The following is an 11,117-nucleotide window of genomic DNA, read 5'->3' as shown; positions in this document are numbered from 1 at the left end:
AAAATGTCGAGGCTACAATAATTTTTTGAATTATAAGTTAACTTTAAATGCTTATAAGTAAAAAATTTTACTTTTAGAGCTTCTATTATTATTTCTACATTTTTTGAACACATTCTAAGACGAAATCCTAATATAAAAATATCGAGGCTATAATAGTTTTCGAATTACACACTATCTTTAATTATATTATATAATTCAAAATATATAATTATTTATATAATTAAAAAATTATTGTAATCTTGACGTTTTTGTTTAGAATTTTCGTCTCAAAATTACTTCAAGAATGTGTCCTTAAGAGAAAATTCGGTAGTTGTGAAACGTTCTGTATACACACACACACACACACACACACAAATGTGATGTAAATTATTCATCATTATTTTAATTTGCAGGGAGTTTTGCCAAAGTTGATAGGACATACGTTTGTGGTATTTCTTTTATTGATACACGGACAGTTTATATTAACGCTGATGAACATACCAATGTCAATTTGGTTGTTTTACGAATACTTTAGCATTCCCAGTGGTAATATGGGAGTTTACGATCCCACAGAGATTCACAATCGCAGCAAGCTGAAGAGATACACGCGTGATTGCATGATTCATCTCGGATATTGCATTGTATTCTTTTTCATTTATCTTTATTGGTAAGTATTACATAAATACAATTTATACATAATAAAAGAAATATGGAAGATACATATTTTTACATGTAGTGAGTAAGAAATGGAAAACATTTATTCTTTTTTTACTCTTTAGCATGATTGTGGCGTTGCTCAAAGGAGACCCGATCAATAGAAACGACGACATAATAGATTTGTAAACATAGAAATTAAGGCAAAAAAATCTCTTTTATATATATATTATGTTATCTTATATTCTAATGATATAAGAATTTTTTACTTCCACTATATTTACACGGCACATCACGTTTAAATAATAAGTGTTGTTTATGAAGTGATTTTCCCATTATTTAAGAATCATTTTTATTTAAATATTTAAATGAATACGTATATTGCTCTCAAATAACTGCTATCATTTTGGTTCCAATTTATTTCAAGATAACAGTTTCTGATAAATATTTCTCATTCGTCTACTTGATAATACTTTTGATTTCAAGGCCTGAAACTATTATTCGCGCTAAGGCCTAATAAAATAAATGGGAATTGTATAGATATCAAACGAATACCAAATGTATTATCACGTCCATTTGCGAACGATTTTAAGTTTCTAGTCTTAAACGATGTAAGAGTGAATGTCTGTATCATAATAGGGATTGCGTGTTTAAGAGTAATAATACAATCGTAATATTTTAATATTACACATTTCATTATATCTTAATCCGAATACGGGAATGCAACCTATTGAAGTTTCCCCTTTCTCCTTGTTTCCTTCAAATGCGATAATCTGCAACAAATATTTTTTAGGAGGACCGCGACCTGTGATTTCTCAATCGTTATATTACACGATTTTTCTTGTCAACTATCGTTGAAATGAATCCCAAGTTGGTGATAAGAGACGCTATCGCAGACATAAAGGAGGAGAATACACGGGAACGTGAGACCTCATTGTCGTCACTGTCATTGCCGTTCTATTTCACATGTTTGCCAAGTCAAGTTGACTTAAGTTTAATGGCAATTGGATGAGATTGGATCGATTTAATGGGTGCGGTGTAGGTGATTAGTCCGTCCTCTCTTTATTGTGGAAGGGCACGCTTATTTTTAGATCGAATTCAAAGCGGAATCTACATAGTTGTCGCGTAGGAGTGCGTTCCGTTTCACGCTTGATGTACCATTTTATCCTTTGTTCGCCAAATATTAATGAAGAGTAAAATGATCCATCATGCACATCATGCGTGAAACGGAATGCACCCTAATGCCCGTTTCTATCTATCAATGTAGATTAATTTTAATCTCGGTTTAACTTAATTTTCGTCTTTTCCTAATTCTTAAAATCAGAAGAAGATAAAAAAGTTACAGCAAGTTTTTGTAGTGGATGTAGTTGAATTGACCTAGGAGGTCGATATCACATGCTCTATCATTGATTAATGTTATATTCTCTATTAATAATAGAGCATGCAATCATCATTAAATTCAACCCAGTTCGTTCTAAACGCGCTATGATCGAAAACGCTACTAGTTGAACCGAGCTTAAAATTAAACTACATTGATAGAAACAGACACAAGACATATACATGTGTGTGTCGCGTATAGATCTTTTTTTATCTCGTATTCTCCGAAAAATTTAGAACCCTCGGTCGGACGGAGTCTATCATCCGAGCCGTCGGAAACCCATTTAATTCTCATCGCCACGTCGTTGCGTCGTGCAAATTGCTCGGAACTAATGCAAAATCGATGCGCTACGAGGCCCCGCGCGGCGGGATTCCGGAATTTGTGGAACGGAGAACCGCAAATCGATCCCCGCGCGTATGTATCCGAGGGGATAATAATCGAAGAGGGTCGCGCAACTCCCATCCTCCCCGGTGTCGTTAATTCTCGGCGCTCTTCGCGCCCTCGTTAACGTTCGTTGGTCAATCTCTTTCATCACCTTTCTCGCGTATACAGCCTTTCGTGTCTTTTCGCCGCAATCACTTTGTGCGAGAAGAGTGGAAGAGACACGAGAGAGCCATACTATAATGATAATCACGTCCTTTTACGGTGGAAAGATTGAAAAAATTCCAAAAGATGAAAGTGAAGAAAAAGATTTCTTTTTTAAATATAGAAACACACATTGTAATTTAAAAAGCAGAGAAAAGAATCACAGTCGCTTTTCATACAGTGTATATTATATATATATATAAATATATATGTGTGTGTGTATGTGTGTGTGTATATAGAAGCTTGGAGTACTATTACTGCAATATTATTGCAATCCCAGTAAGCAAGAAACATTTCGGAACATTACAACGTTACAACGTTGTAACAATTGTTGCTGCAATGTTACTAAAATGTTGCAATATTATTGAAGTATTCCAAAATGTTTCTTGCTTAGGATATTGTTAGAATGCAGTGCTGCTGCAATGATTGCTGGAATAATTAATGTTAGATGGGTTTAGTTTTGAAGAATTTTTTTCTCTCGGAAAGAGAAAAAAAACTTTTTAATTTCATAATTAAGACTAAAAAGCACATTTGGCATATTTTAACTAAAATTAAGAAATTAAAAAATAAAAAGCCGATTCGATCAGTTTTCAAGAGAGGCCGAGGGTGACTCCGAGATGAACTCTTGAACTCTGTCAAATAATATCTATAAAGGTCTGTTCTTTTCAGCTGAATTACTCTGCATGATTCATCCTTCCTTTTTTGTTCTCTGCTTTGGAAAACAAAAAAAGATGAATCTTAGCTAAAAAGAAGAGATCTTATACATAATTTTGTTGACATGCATAAAATTAATTTTTTGCTGTTTCAAGGAAATTAGAACGCAGACTAACTATCGACTAGATCAGGGACAATGAATTATACAGCTAAAAATAATCTTTCCAGCAATTCTGTCACTTGAATTAATCAAATAAATTAATGTTAATCGGACGAAATCGCTGTAATTGAAGGATGTTAAGCCGCGAGAAATTAATAATGGATCTCTTTGACGTCGCGATCAACGGGATCGTGGATTATAATCGCGGCATGGAAATGAATTTTGAAGCGTGAACGGTGGTCGCGCGCGGCTATCTTCCCGGTAGAGCGCCTTCTGGTGTTGACGGCGCGCGGACGGCGCGGTGCTGTCGGTGCTTGTCTTTGGTGTGCGGCGCGATACTCGGCGCGGAAGGAGGATGACGATGTTGCTGCTGCTGCCGCCGCTGCAGCTTCGGAGCGAGCGGCCGTGCCGGATCAACGAGTAAGCGGGCGGTTGAACGTGGGAGTAGCGTTGAGACTGTTGAGAGTGCTTGTTACATCCAACCACACGTGCGGAGAGTCGGTGACCAGTCGCGTTTTCAATCGTCGTTGTCCCATCATTTTCTCTCGACGAGTCCTGTCGTGTGTGTGTGTGTGTATGTGTGTGAGGGTGTGCGTGTGTATGTGTGTGTGTGCGCGCGCGCGCGCTTTCGGTTAAGGATACCCGATTCGTGCTCCGGACAATTATCATCACGGTACGCTCCTCTTCGTCGATGAAATGTCTCCGTGGATGACCTTCGCCCAGTCGCGACGACCCGGCTGAACCCGTGACTCGGCTCGCGAGTGATTGGGTTCGACGTTCGAGGTCCTTCGCAGACTCCCCGGGGACGCGTCGAGCGCACGTCCTTAAGATACACCTGTGTATTTATACGCGCGAAGTGTGCTCAACACGACGACGACGACGGCGACAGTCGCCCTCGCCTTGGTACCAGCAGCGGCGATCAAAACACGGTAATCCAGGTGCTCCTAATGCTTGAAATCTCAATGAGGCTTATGTCGTCGACGTCGTCGCCGTCGGAGTCGTCGTCGTCGTCGTCGTCGTCGTCGCCGTCGGAGTCGTCGTCGTCGTCGTCGTCGTCGAAGCCGTCGCCGCCGTCGTCGTCGAAGCCGTCGCCGTCGTCGTCGGAGTCGTCGTCGTGGTTGCTGTTATTGTCGTCGCCACCACCGTTGGAGTTGGAGTTGGAGTTTGAGTCGTCGCCGTCGCCGTCGCCATCGCCGTCGTCGTCGTCGTTACCGTCGCCGTCGCCGTCGTCGCCGTCGCCACCGCTATCATCATCATCATCGTCGTCATCCTCGTGGTCAACGTCCGCGTGTTCGCTACCGCCGTTCTCCACGCCGCTCGTCGCTTTGCCACTACGTTCATAAAGAAGATACGGTGTTGAACAGCGCAAATTTTGTGGTAACAAAGAGTCAGGATGGCAAGCAATAAGGGTACAGGTGTCACCATGCACATAAAGCCGGTGGAAGTTTCCGAGCAGCTGCAAACTGGAGAGAAGTTTATCAAGTGGGACGAGGTTCGTGTGTATTTTTAATGTTACGGCTGGTAGTCGACAGTTTTAATGTCGAGCGCTAGTAAAAGTATAAATGTAAAAGGTCACTTTAGGCATAAAAGAGCGCTTCCTCCTAATTTAGCAACGCCAAAAAAAAAAAAAAAAAAGGAATTAGAATTCTATGATAATAACTCGTGTCACTTTCTTTTCCCGATACAAATCAACTTGGACATGACACTATCGGAAACACATATATTATGCAGCAATTATAGTAAACAGTCACGCGGCAAAAATAAATCTTTCATAATATCAAATGCTATGTAATCGTAGGATTCTGGGGTGGCAACGCCAGTGACTTTGAAAGTGGATAAATATGGTTTTTACTTACACTGGGTGGATCAAAATAATGAGATGGATATGCTGGACATAGCAATTATAAGAGATACTCGCACAGGAAAATATGCAAAAGTACCAAAGGTATTAATTTTACTTGTGTTCCTTTTAACAATAACAAATATTTGCATATGTATCCATTACTGATGTATCCATAAGCTACCACTTTACTAGTAATGTAGTATTGTAAATACTGGTGATATATAAAGTAAATACTGAATTACGAATGCTCAAAAACGAATAATCAAAGAGAATTCTAATTTTTCCATAATTATATCAATGACGCACAGAGCATCATCACATAATAATTATTGACTAATTTATAAATAGACCATTACCTACTTTATGTCCCATACATAGTTTGCTTTTTTTATCACACCTACTACCACTAGCACCAATGGTAGATAAAGGCAGTTCCGTATTCATTGAAATAACACGCCTAGCTGGATCAGTTTTCCTATAAATCAATAAGCAGAACTTTAAATGAAGTGACATACTTCTGCATGCAGCATTGTGTGCATTTAGTTAGTTCATTGTATGAAACTTTTTGTTTGTTCTCGCTGAGGTGTGTTAGTGGCATTATTAGGAACTTCATTTGTTTATATGTCTTAAGCTTAGTGTGTCAGAGAGGAGATAACAGATAAATTTATAATCGAATTAAAAATTCTATTCTGTAGGATCCAAAGCTGAAATCGCTTGTAACAATGGGTTCTCAAGACTCGTTAGAAGATAAAACTGTAACAATCTGTTACGGCTCTGACTTTGTCAATATGAATTTTATTAATTTTTGCACAACGCGTGCAGAAATAGCACAACATTGGTCAGAACAACTTTTTCAAATGGCGTACAATTTGATTCAATTAAACATTAGTACAACCATGTTCTTATTGAAAGCACATACCAAGCTTATACTTACTACTGATAAAAATGAAAAGATACCAGTAAAAAAGTGAGTAATATTGTAATGTGCAATTCTAACGTTGTCTGTAAGATTCTTTTATAGGATAAGATCTATATTTGATTCGTTTTACAGTATAGTAAAAATGTTCGCACAAAACAAAGATGACCGCAAGCGTGTTGAGAAAGCACTCGATATTTCTGGCTTTCCATCCGGCAAAGTGAGTTCTATTTAAGTCGTAAATATTAACCTTGAAAAGTTTTACTGTAAAATATCTTTGTACATACATATATTCACTTATTATGACAATATTGTTTCTTAGAATGACGTCGTGCCGTTGTTAAAATTTCAATTCGAAGATTTCTTCAACTTTTACAAGTCACTGACTCAGAGATCAGACGTGGAAAAAGTGTTTGAAGGAATTATTGGTAGACGTAAAGTGATGTCTGTTTCGCAATTTGTGGACTTTTTGAACAAGTCGCAAAGAGATCCGCGCCTCAACGAAATACTGTATCCCTATGCAAATGAAGCAAGGGCAAAGGATATTATAAATCAGTACGAACCCAATAAATATAATGCAAATAAAGGGCAACTGAGTTTCGACGGATTCTTGAGATATCTTATGAGTGAAGACAATCCGATTGTTGCTGTCTCTAAATTTGAATTGTCTGAGGATATGGATCAACCGCTTCCGCATTATTTTATAAATTCTAGTCACAACACATATTTAACAGGTATACAAATGTTGTTATAATTATTTATAACACTTAGTGCATTACACTTAATATTTGAGTATTTATAAAATGTTTCTTCTATTCAGGACATCAACTTACTGGAAGAAGTTCTGTAGAAATTTATCGTCAATGTCTTCTATCTGGTTGTCGATGCGTTGAATTAGATTTTTGGAATGGAAAATTTGATGAACCTGTTATTGTACACGGGTATAAATATCATCACAATTACTTTTTACATAAAAAAGTATTTAATTGATAATTAAAAATGTAAATTCTTTTTAGATACACATTCGTACCTGAAATATGTGCTCGAGATGTGATAGAGGCAATTGCTGAAACTGCTTTTAAAACATCTGATTACCCAGTTATTCTCAGTTTCGAAAATCACTGCAATCCAAGGCAGCAAGCCAAAATTGCTCAGTACTGCAGAGACTTTTTCGGGGAAATGCTGCTTGATGCGCCACTCGAATCGCACAAGGTATTTTTAAATATTACGCTTAATGGAGAAATTAAATTAATTTTGCGCAAAAATTATGATTGTAATTGAATGATATTTTTTATTTTTAGTTAGAGCCTGGTCAAGAACTTCCACCACCGGGGTTACTAAAGCGCAAAATAATAATAAAAAATAAAAAGAAGCATCACCATCATCATAAAAAGCATCAGAAAAAGCAGCAGCAAGCTTTAGATACTGTTGAAGGTACCACAGAGAATGAAACTAATGGAACGGCGAATCTATCTGCTGCAGGAGAAAACGGTCCTCCGCCGGATATAATACCTCAGAATGAAATGGATGATGTCGCACCTGAAAATGAGCAGCAAATTGGAAATGGTGATATTCCTCATCTGCCGATGTTGCAACAAAGACAGAGTAGTAAAGACAGTGGCCAGGATGATGAAGGTTGGTAATAGAAAATTGAAACTGCAAATATGTTGATGGAAGAGACACGCATATTCGATGAATTGATCTTTTTATTTAGACGAAGAAGATGAATCAAGTACGGAGGACGATGAGTCTAATGTGGAAGATATAAAACTGAAAATAGGTGATAAAGGCGCACCAGATAAATCTGCGGCCAAAGAGACAGAGGCGGGCGCAGAAATTTCAGCTTTAGTTAATTATGTGCAACCCGTACACTTCAATAGTTTCGAATCTGCTGAAAGTGCGTAAAGTGTCTTAATGCAAATATTATATGCATTCTTTTCATATTTTGAGAAAATAGTGAGTTTTTATGTCGACTATATTTGTAGAAAAAAAACGTATGTACGAAATGTCATCTTTTGACGAAAAACAAGCTACGACTCTCTTGAAAGAAAAACCACTAGAGTTTGTGAATTACAACAAGCATCAACTATCTAGGGTTTATCCAGCAGGAACGAGATTTGATTCCAGTAATTTTATGCCACAAGTGTTTTGGAATGCGGGATGTCAATTGGTTGCGTTAAATTATCAAACACTCGGTAAATAAGAGTTTTATTTAGTATATTATCTATTATTTACTGTTAAAGTAAATTTGATTTTATTTATAACAGACCTGGCAATGCAATTAAATCTGGGAATATTTGAGTATAATAAACGTTGCGGTTATCTATTAAAACCGGAATTTATGAGAAGGAAAGATCGGCGGTTAGATCCCTTTGCTGAATCTACTGTTGATGGTATTATAGCAGGCACGGTTCATATCCACGTAATATCCGCACAATTTTTAACCGACAAAAGAGTAGGAACTTACGTGGAAGTCGACATGTATGGTCTACCAGCGGATACCGTAAGAAAGAAATTCCGTACAAAAATTGTACCGAATAATGGTATTAATCCTATATACGACGAAGAGCCGTTCGTATTTAAGAAGGTGAAATAATAATTCGCATAAATTTCTAATTGTAAGTTTTTTTTATAAAATATTGTTTTTGTATGATGTGTTGTTTGCGCATTCTCAGGTAGTTTTGCCGGAACTTGCCTCAATAAGGATAGCAGCGTACGAAGAGTCTGGACGTTTAATCGGTCACAGGGTACTTCCCGTAGTTGGATTATGCCCAGGATATAGACACGTAGCATTAAGAACAGAATGTGGACAACCACTACCATTAGCGAATCTGTTTTTACACGTTATCGTGAAAGATTACGTTCCTGATGGTTTGAGCGAACTTGCTGAAGCTTTGGCGAATCCCATTAAATATCAGAGCGAAGTGGAGAAGAGAGAGAACCAATTATTGGTTCTTACAGATTATTTGGAAGAACCGGAAGAAATCGAAGTATGATTTAAAATATTGCTAAGCGATTTACTAATCTTTTTGCTTCCTAACAATTTGTTTTTTTCCAAATTTACTAACATTACTAACATTACTAACATTTTATAGGATAAGAGTAAAGTTGGCGATACTCCTAGTACTGCTAAACCAGCTGTAAGTTTTTTTACGCGATTTGGCTCTCTTACAATACGTTAGTAACAATATTATTTTTGCAGGAGGAAGTTGTAAAAGCTAAACGATTACAGTCCATAGGCGAATTGCCAAGTCTTTTACCAACTTCCAGTAGCTTACACAGTAGACCATCTATCGGTGGCTTAGGTAGTTCAGACACAGTGGATGTGGACGATGACACTCCTTGTCCTGCAGTTCAATCAGTCGATACGTCTATAAATAAAAGCCCAGTCAATGTTAGCAATAGTAAGTGTTTTTATTTTTTAGTTATTTTCACTAAAATCAATTTACCTTTCTTTTTTCACTTTATACATTGGCAACTCGTCTCTGTTATAGTAAGTGACGAAATAGTAGCCGAAAGTTTGGAAAAACTCATGGAAAACAAGCTGGTTAGGGAGAAAAAGATGGAACTTGAAAAGAAACTTGAATCTCTGAGAAAAAAGCACGAGAAAGAAAAAATGCGGTTACAGTCGCAGAAAGCCTCGATCGACGGCGAGAAGCATAGATCGAAATTTTATATGAGCAACAGGCTGGTAAAGCGACTGTCGAGTAAAACTATGTAAGTATACGAAATAAGATGGCGGAAATTGCTACAATATTCAGTCGCATTATTTTTTAAGCAGTTTTTCGAGTGAAGTGGGTTTAAGCACCTTGACCATGCCTGAGACTTCCGAATGTCCTGAGGATACGGAAAATCGTGAGGGAATCGAAGGAACTAGAGGTTTACCCAGAAGTCAAAGTGAACGATTTTTAGCCGTATGCAAGGCGCATGTTCAGCAAGAACGTGAACTACAGGAAAAATATTATGAAAATCTTTTTGCAACTGTCGAGAAAGTGATGAGAGCATCGCAATCCAATCAATTAAAAATGCTTCAGGTGCTTCTAGATAGAGAAACTGCAGATGTTAAACGAAAGCTGCAAGCTACGAGACAAGGCGAGGTACTTATTTATTACAATACTTTTCTACAACGAAATATACATATGACGTAACAAAACTGATCGTTGGATATATTTTATCGCTTTAGGTCAAACTATTGGCCAAGGTACACAAAGACAAAGCCGAGTTGGAACGTATAAAACGAGAAGTTGCAAAATCGACCGTGGAAAAAGGTGTAAATGAATGTACGCGCTTAACGAAAATTTATGACAAGAAGAGAACGGAGTTGGAAAGACAGCATGAAGAAGTGCGGCAAAAACTGGAAGAGGAGCGAGCCAAGGTTTGTACCTTAACATAACGAATAATATATATTTTATTCGTGAAATCTTTTTATATATTCCGATGTGAACACACAGGTGAAAGCTAACTTGCTGGCCGAATATAGTAGCCGCTACAGCAAATACGAAAGTGGTGAATTACCCCTGTCACCGTCTGGTGGAGCTAGCTTGCCCGAATCACTTAGCGAGAATACATATTGACTCACGAAACAAGTCATCTAGCTATGTGTTAAATAAGGATACGACATTGATTCACGGATGTCTGTGTCTCGTGCCATTGTACGCATCGTCCAAAGCATCCAATTATGTAATCTGGTGCACCAAACGCGAATCGCAGTCTGAGTTCTGTAACGAGAGGTACGTGAAGAAAAAAAGCAAGATATTACTTGGACGTAATATTTTCCCGACACTTGTACAAGAAAACGAATCAATAACGATTAATAGAACGTTTGCATGTAGCGCTTATCTATAGTTGCTCGGCGACGATAAAACGTTTTTGCCATCCCGCCGGGAATTTGTCACCGTATTGATGGTAACGACAGATCATGTGATTTCAGGCAGCTCGGTGCTACATG

General features: G+C 37.8%; 2 protein-coding genes across 5 annotated transcripts in view; both read left to right on the top strand.

Annotated features, from left to right (window-relative positions):
* LOC108752795 (protein cornichon homolog 4) overlaps positions 1-948 on the top strand; it is a 2,183-nt gene extending 1,235 nt beyond the window's left edge. The window contains exons 3-4 of the mRNA XM_018493884.1: positions 393-646; positions 759-948. Of these exons, the coding sequence (XP_018349386.1) occupies positions 393-646; positions 759-822 (318 nt within the window). The 3' untranslated portion in view covers positions 823-948. The remainder of the gene's footprint in view (positions 1-392; positions 647-758) is intronic.
* Positions 949-4,650: 3,702 nt separating this feature from the next.
* LOC108752938 (1-phosphatidylinositol 4,5-bisphosphate phosphodiesterase classes I and II) lies at positions 4,651-11,098 on the top strand. 4 transcript variants are annotated; one of them, XM_018494183.1, is made up of 18 exons: positions 4,651-4,902; positions 5,209-5,355; positions 5,949-6,220; positions 6,305-6,389; positions 6,492-6,903; positions 6,990-7,110; positions 7,186-7,381; positions 7,471-7,804; positions 7,884-8,066; positions 8,155-8,364; positions 8,437-8,756; positions 8,845-9,159; positions 9,265-9,309; positions 9,372-9,573; positions 9,664-9,886; positions 9,951-10,266; positions 10,353-10,544; positions 10,621-11,098. In XM_018494183.1, exons 1-18 carry the CDS (start codon positions 4,804-4,806, stop codon positions 10,741-10,743), a joined length of 3,795 nt encoding a protein of 1,264 aa, XP_018349685.1. In that variant the 5' UTR covers positions 4,651-4,803; the 3' UTR covers positions 10,744-11,098. The 4 variants fall into 4 exon arrangements, with proteins under 4 accessions (XP_018349685.1, XP_018349684.1, XP_018349687.1 ...); XM_018494182.1 differs by having other exon boundaries at positions 9,948-10,266; XM_018494185.1 differs by lacking the exon at positions 9,265-9,309.
* The last annotated feature ends 19 nt before the right edge of the window (positions 11,099-11,117 follow it).

The sequence above is a fragment of the Trachymyrmex septentrionalis genome, unplaced genomic scaffold, assembly GCF_001594115.1.
Source record: "Trachymyrmex septentrionalis isolate Tsep2-gDNA-1 unplaced genomic scaffold, Tsep1.0 scaffold62, whole genome shotgun sequence".
Classification (NCBI taxonomy): Eukaryota; Metazoa; Arthropoda; class Insecta; order Hymenoptera; family Formicidae; genus Trachymyrmex; species Trachymyrmex septentrionalis.
This window is presented reverse-complemented; position numbering and strand designations above follow the sequence as displayed.

What these genes read in the sequence shown, in the direction of transcription:
- LOC108752938 (XM_018494182.1), top strand. Translation starts at nt 4,804, where the DNA reads ATGGCAAGCAATAAGGGTACAGGTGTCACCATGCACATAAAGCCGGTG. An exon ending in GTTAAATTATCAAACACTCG is followed by an intron (nt 8,365 to 8,436) that starts GTAAATAAGAGT and finishes TATTTATAACAG; the next exon opens with ACCTGGCAATGCAATTAAAT. An exon ending in CTAGTACTGCTAAACCAGCT is followed by an intron (nt 9,310 to 9,371) that starts GTAAGTTTTTTT and finishes TTATTTTTGCAG; the next exon opens with GAGGAAGTTGTAAAAGCTAA.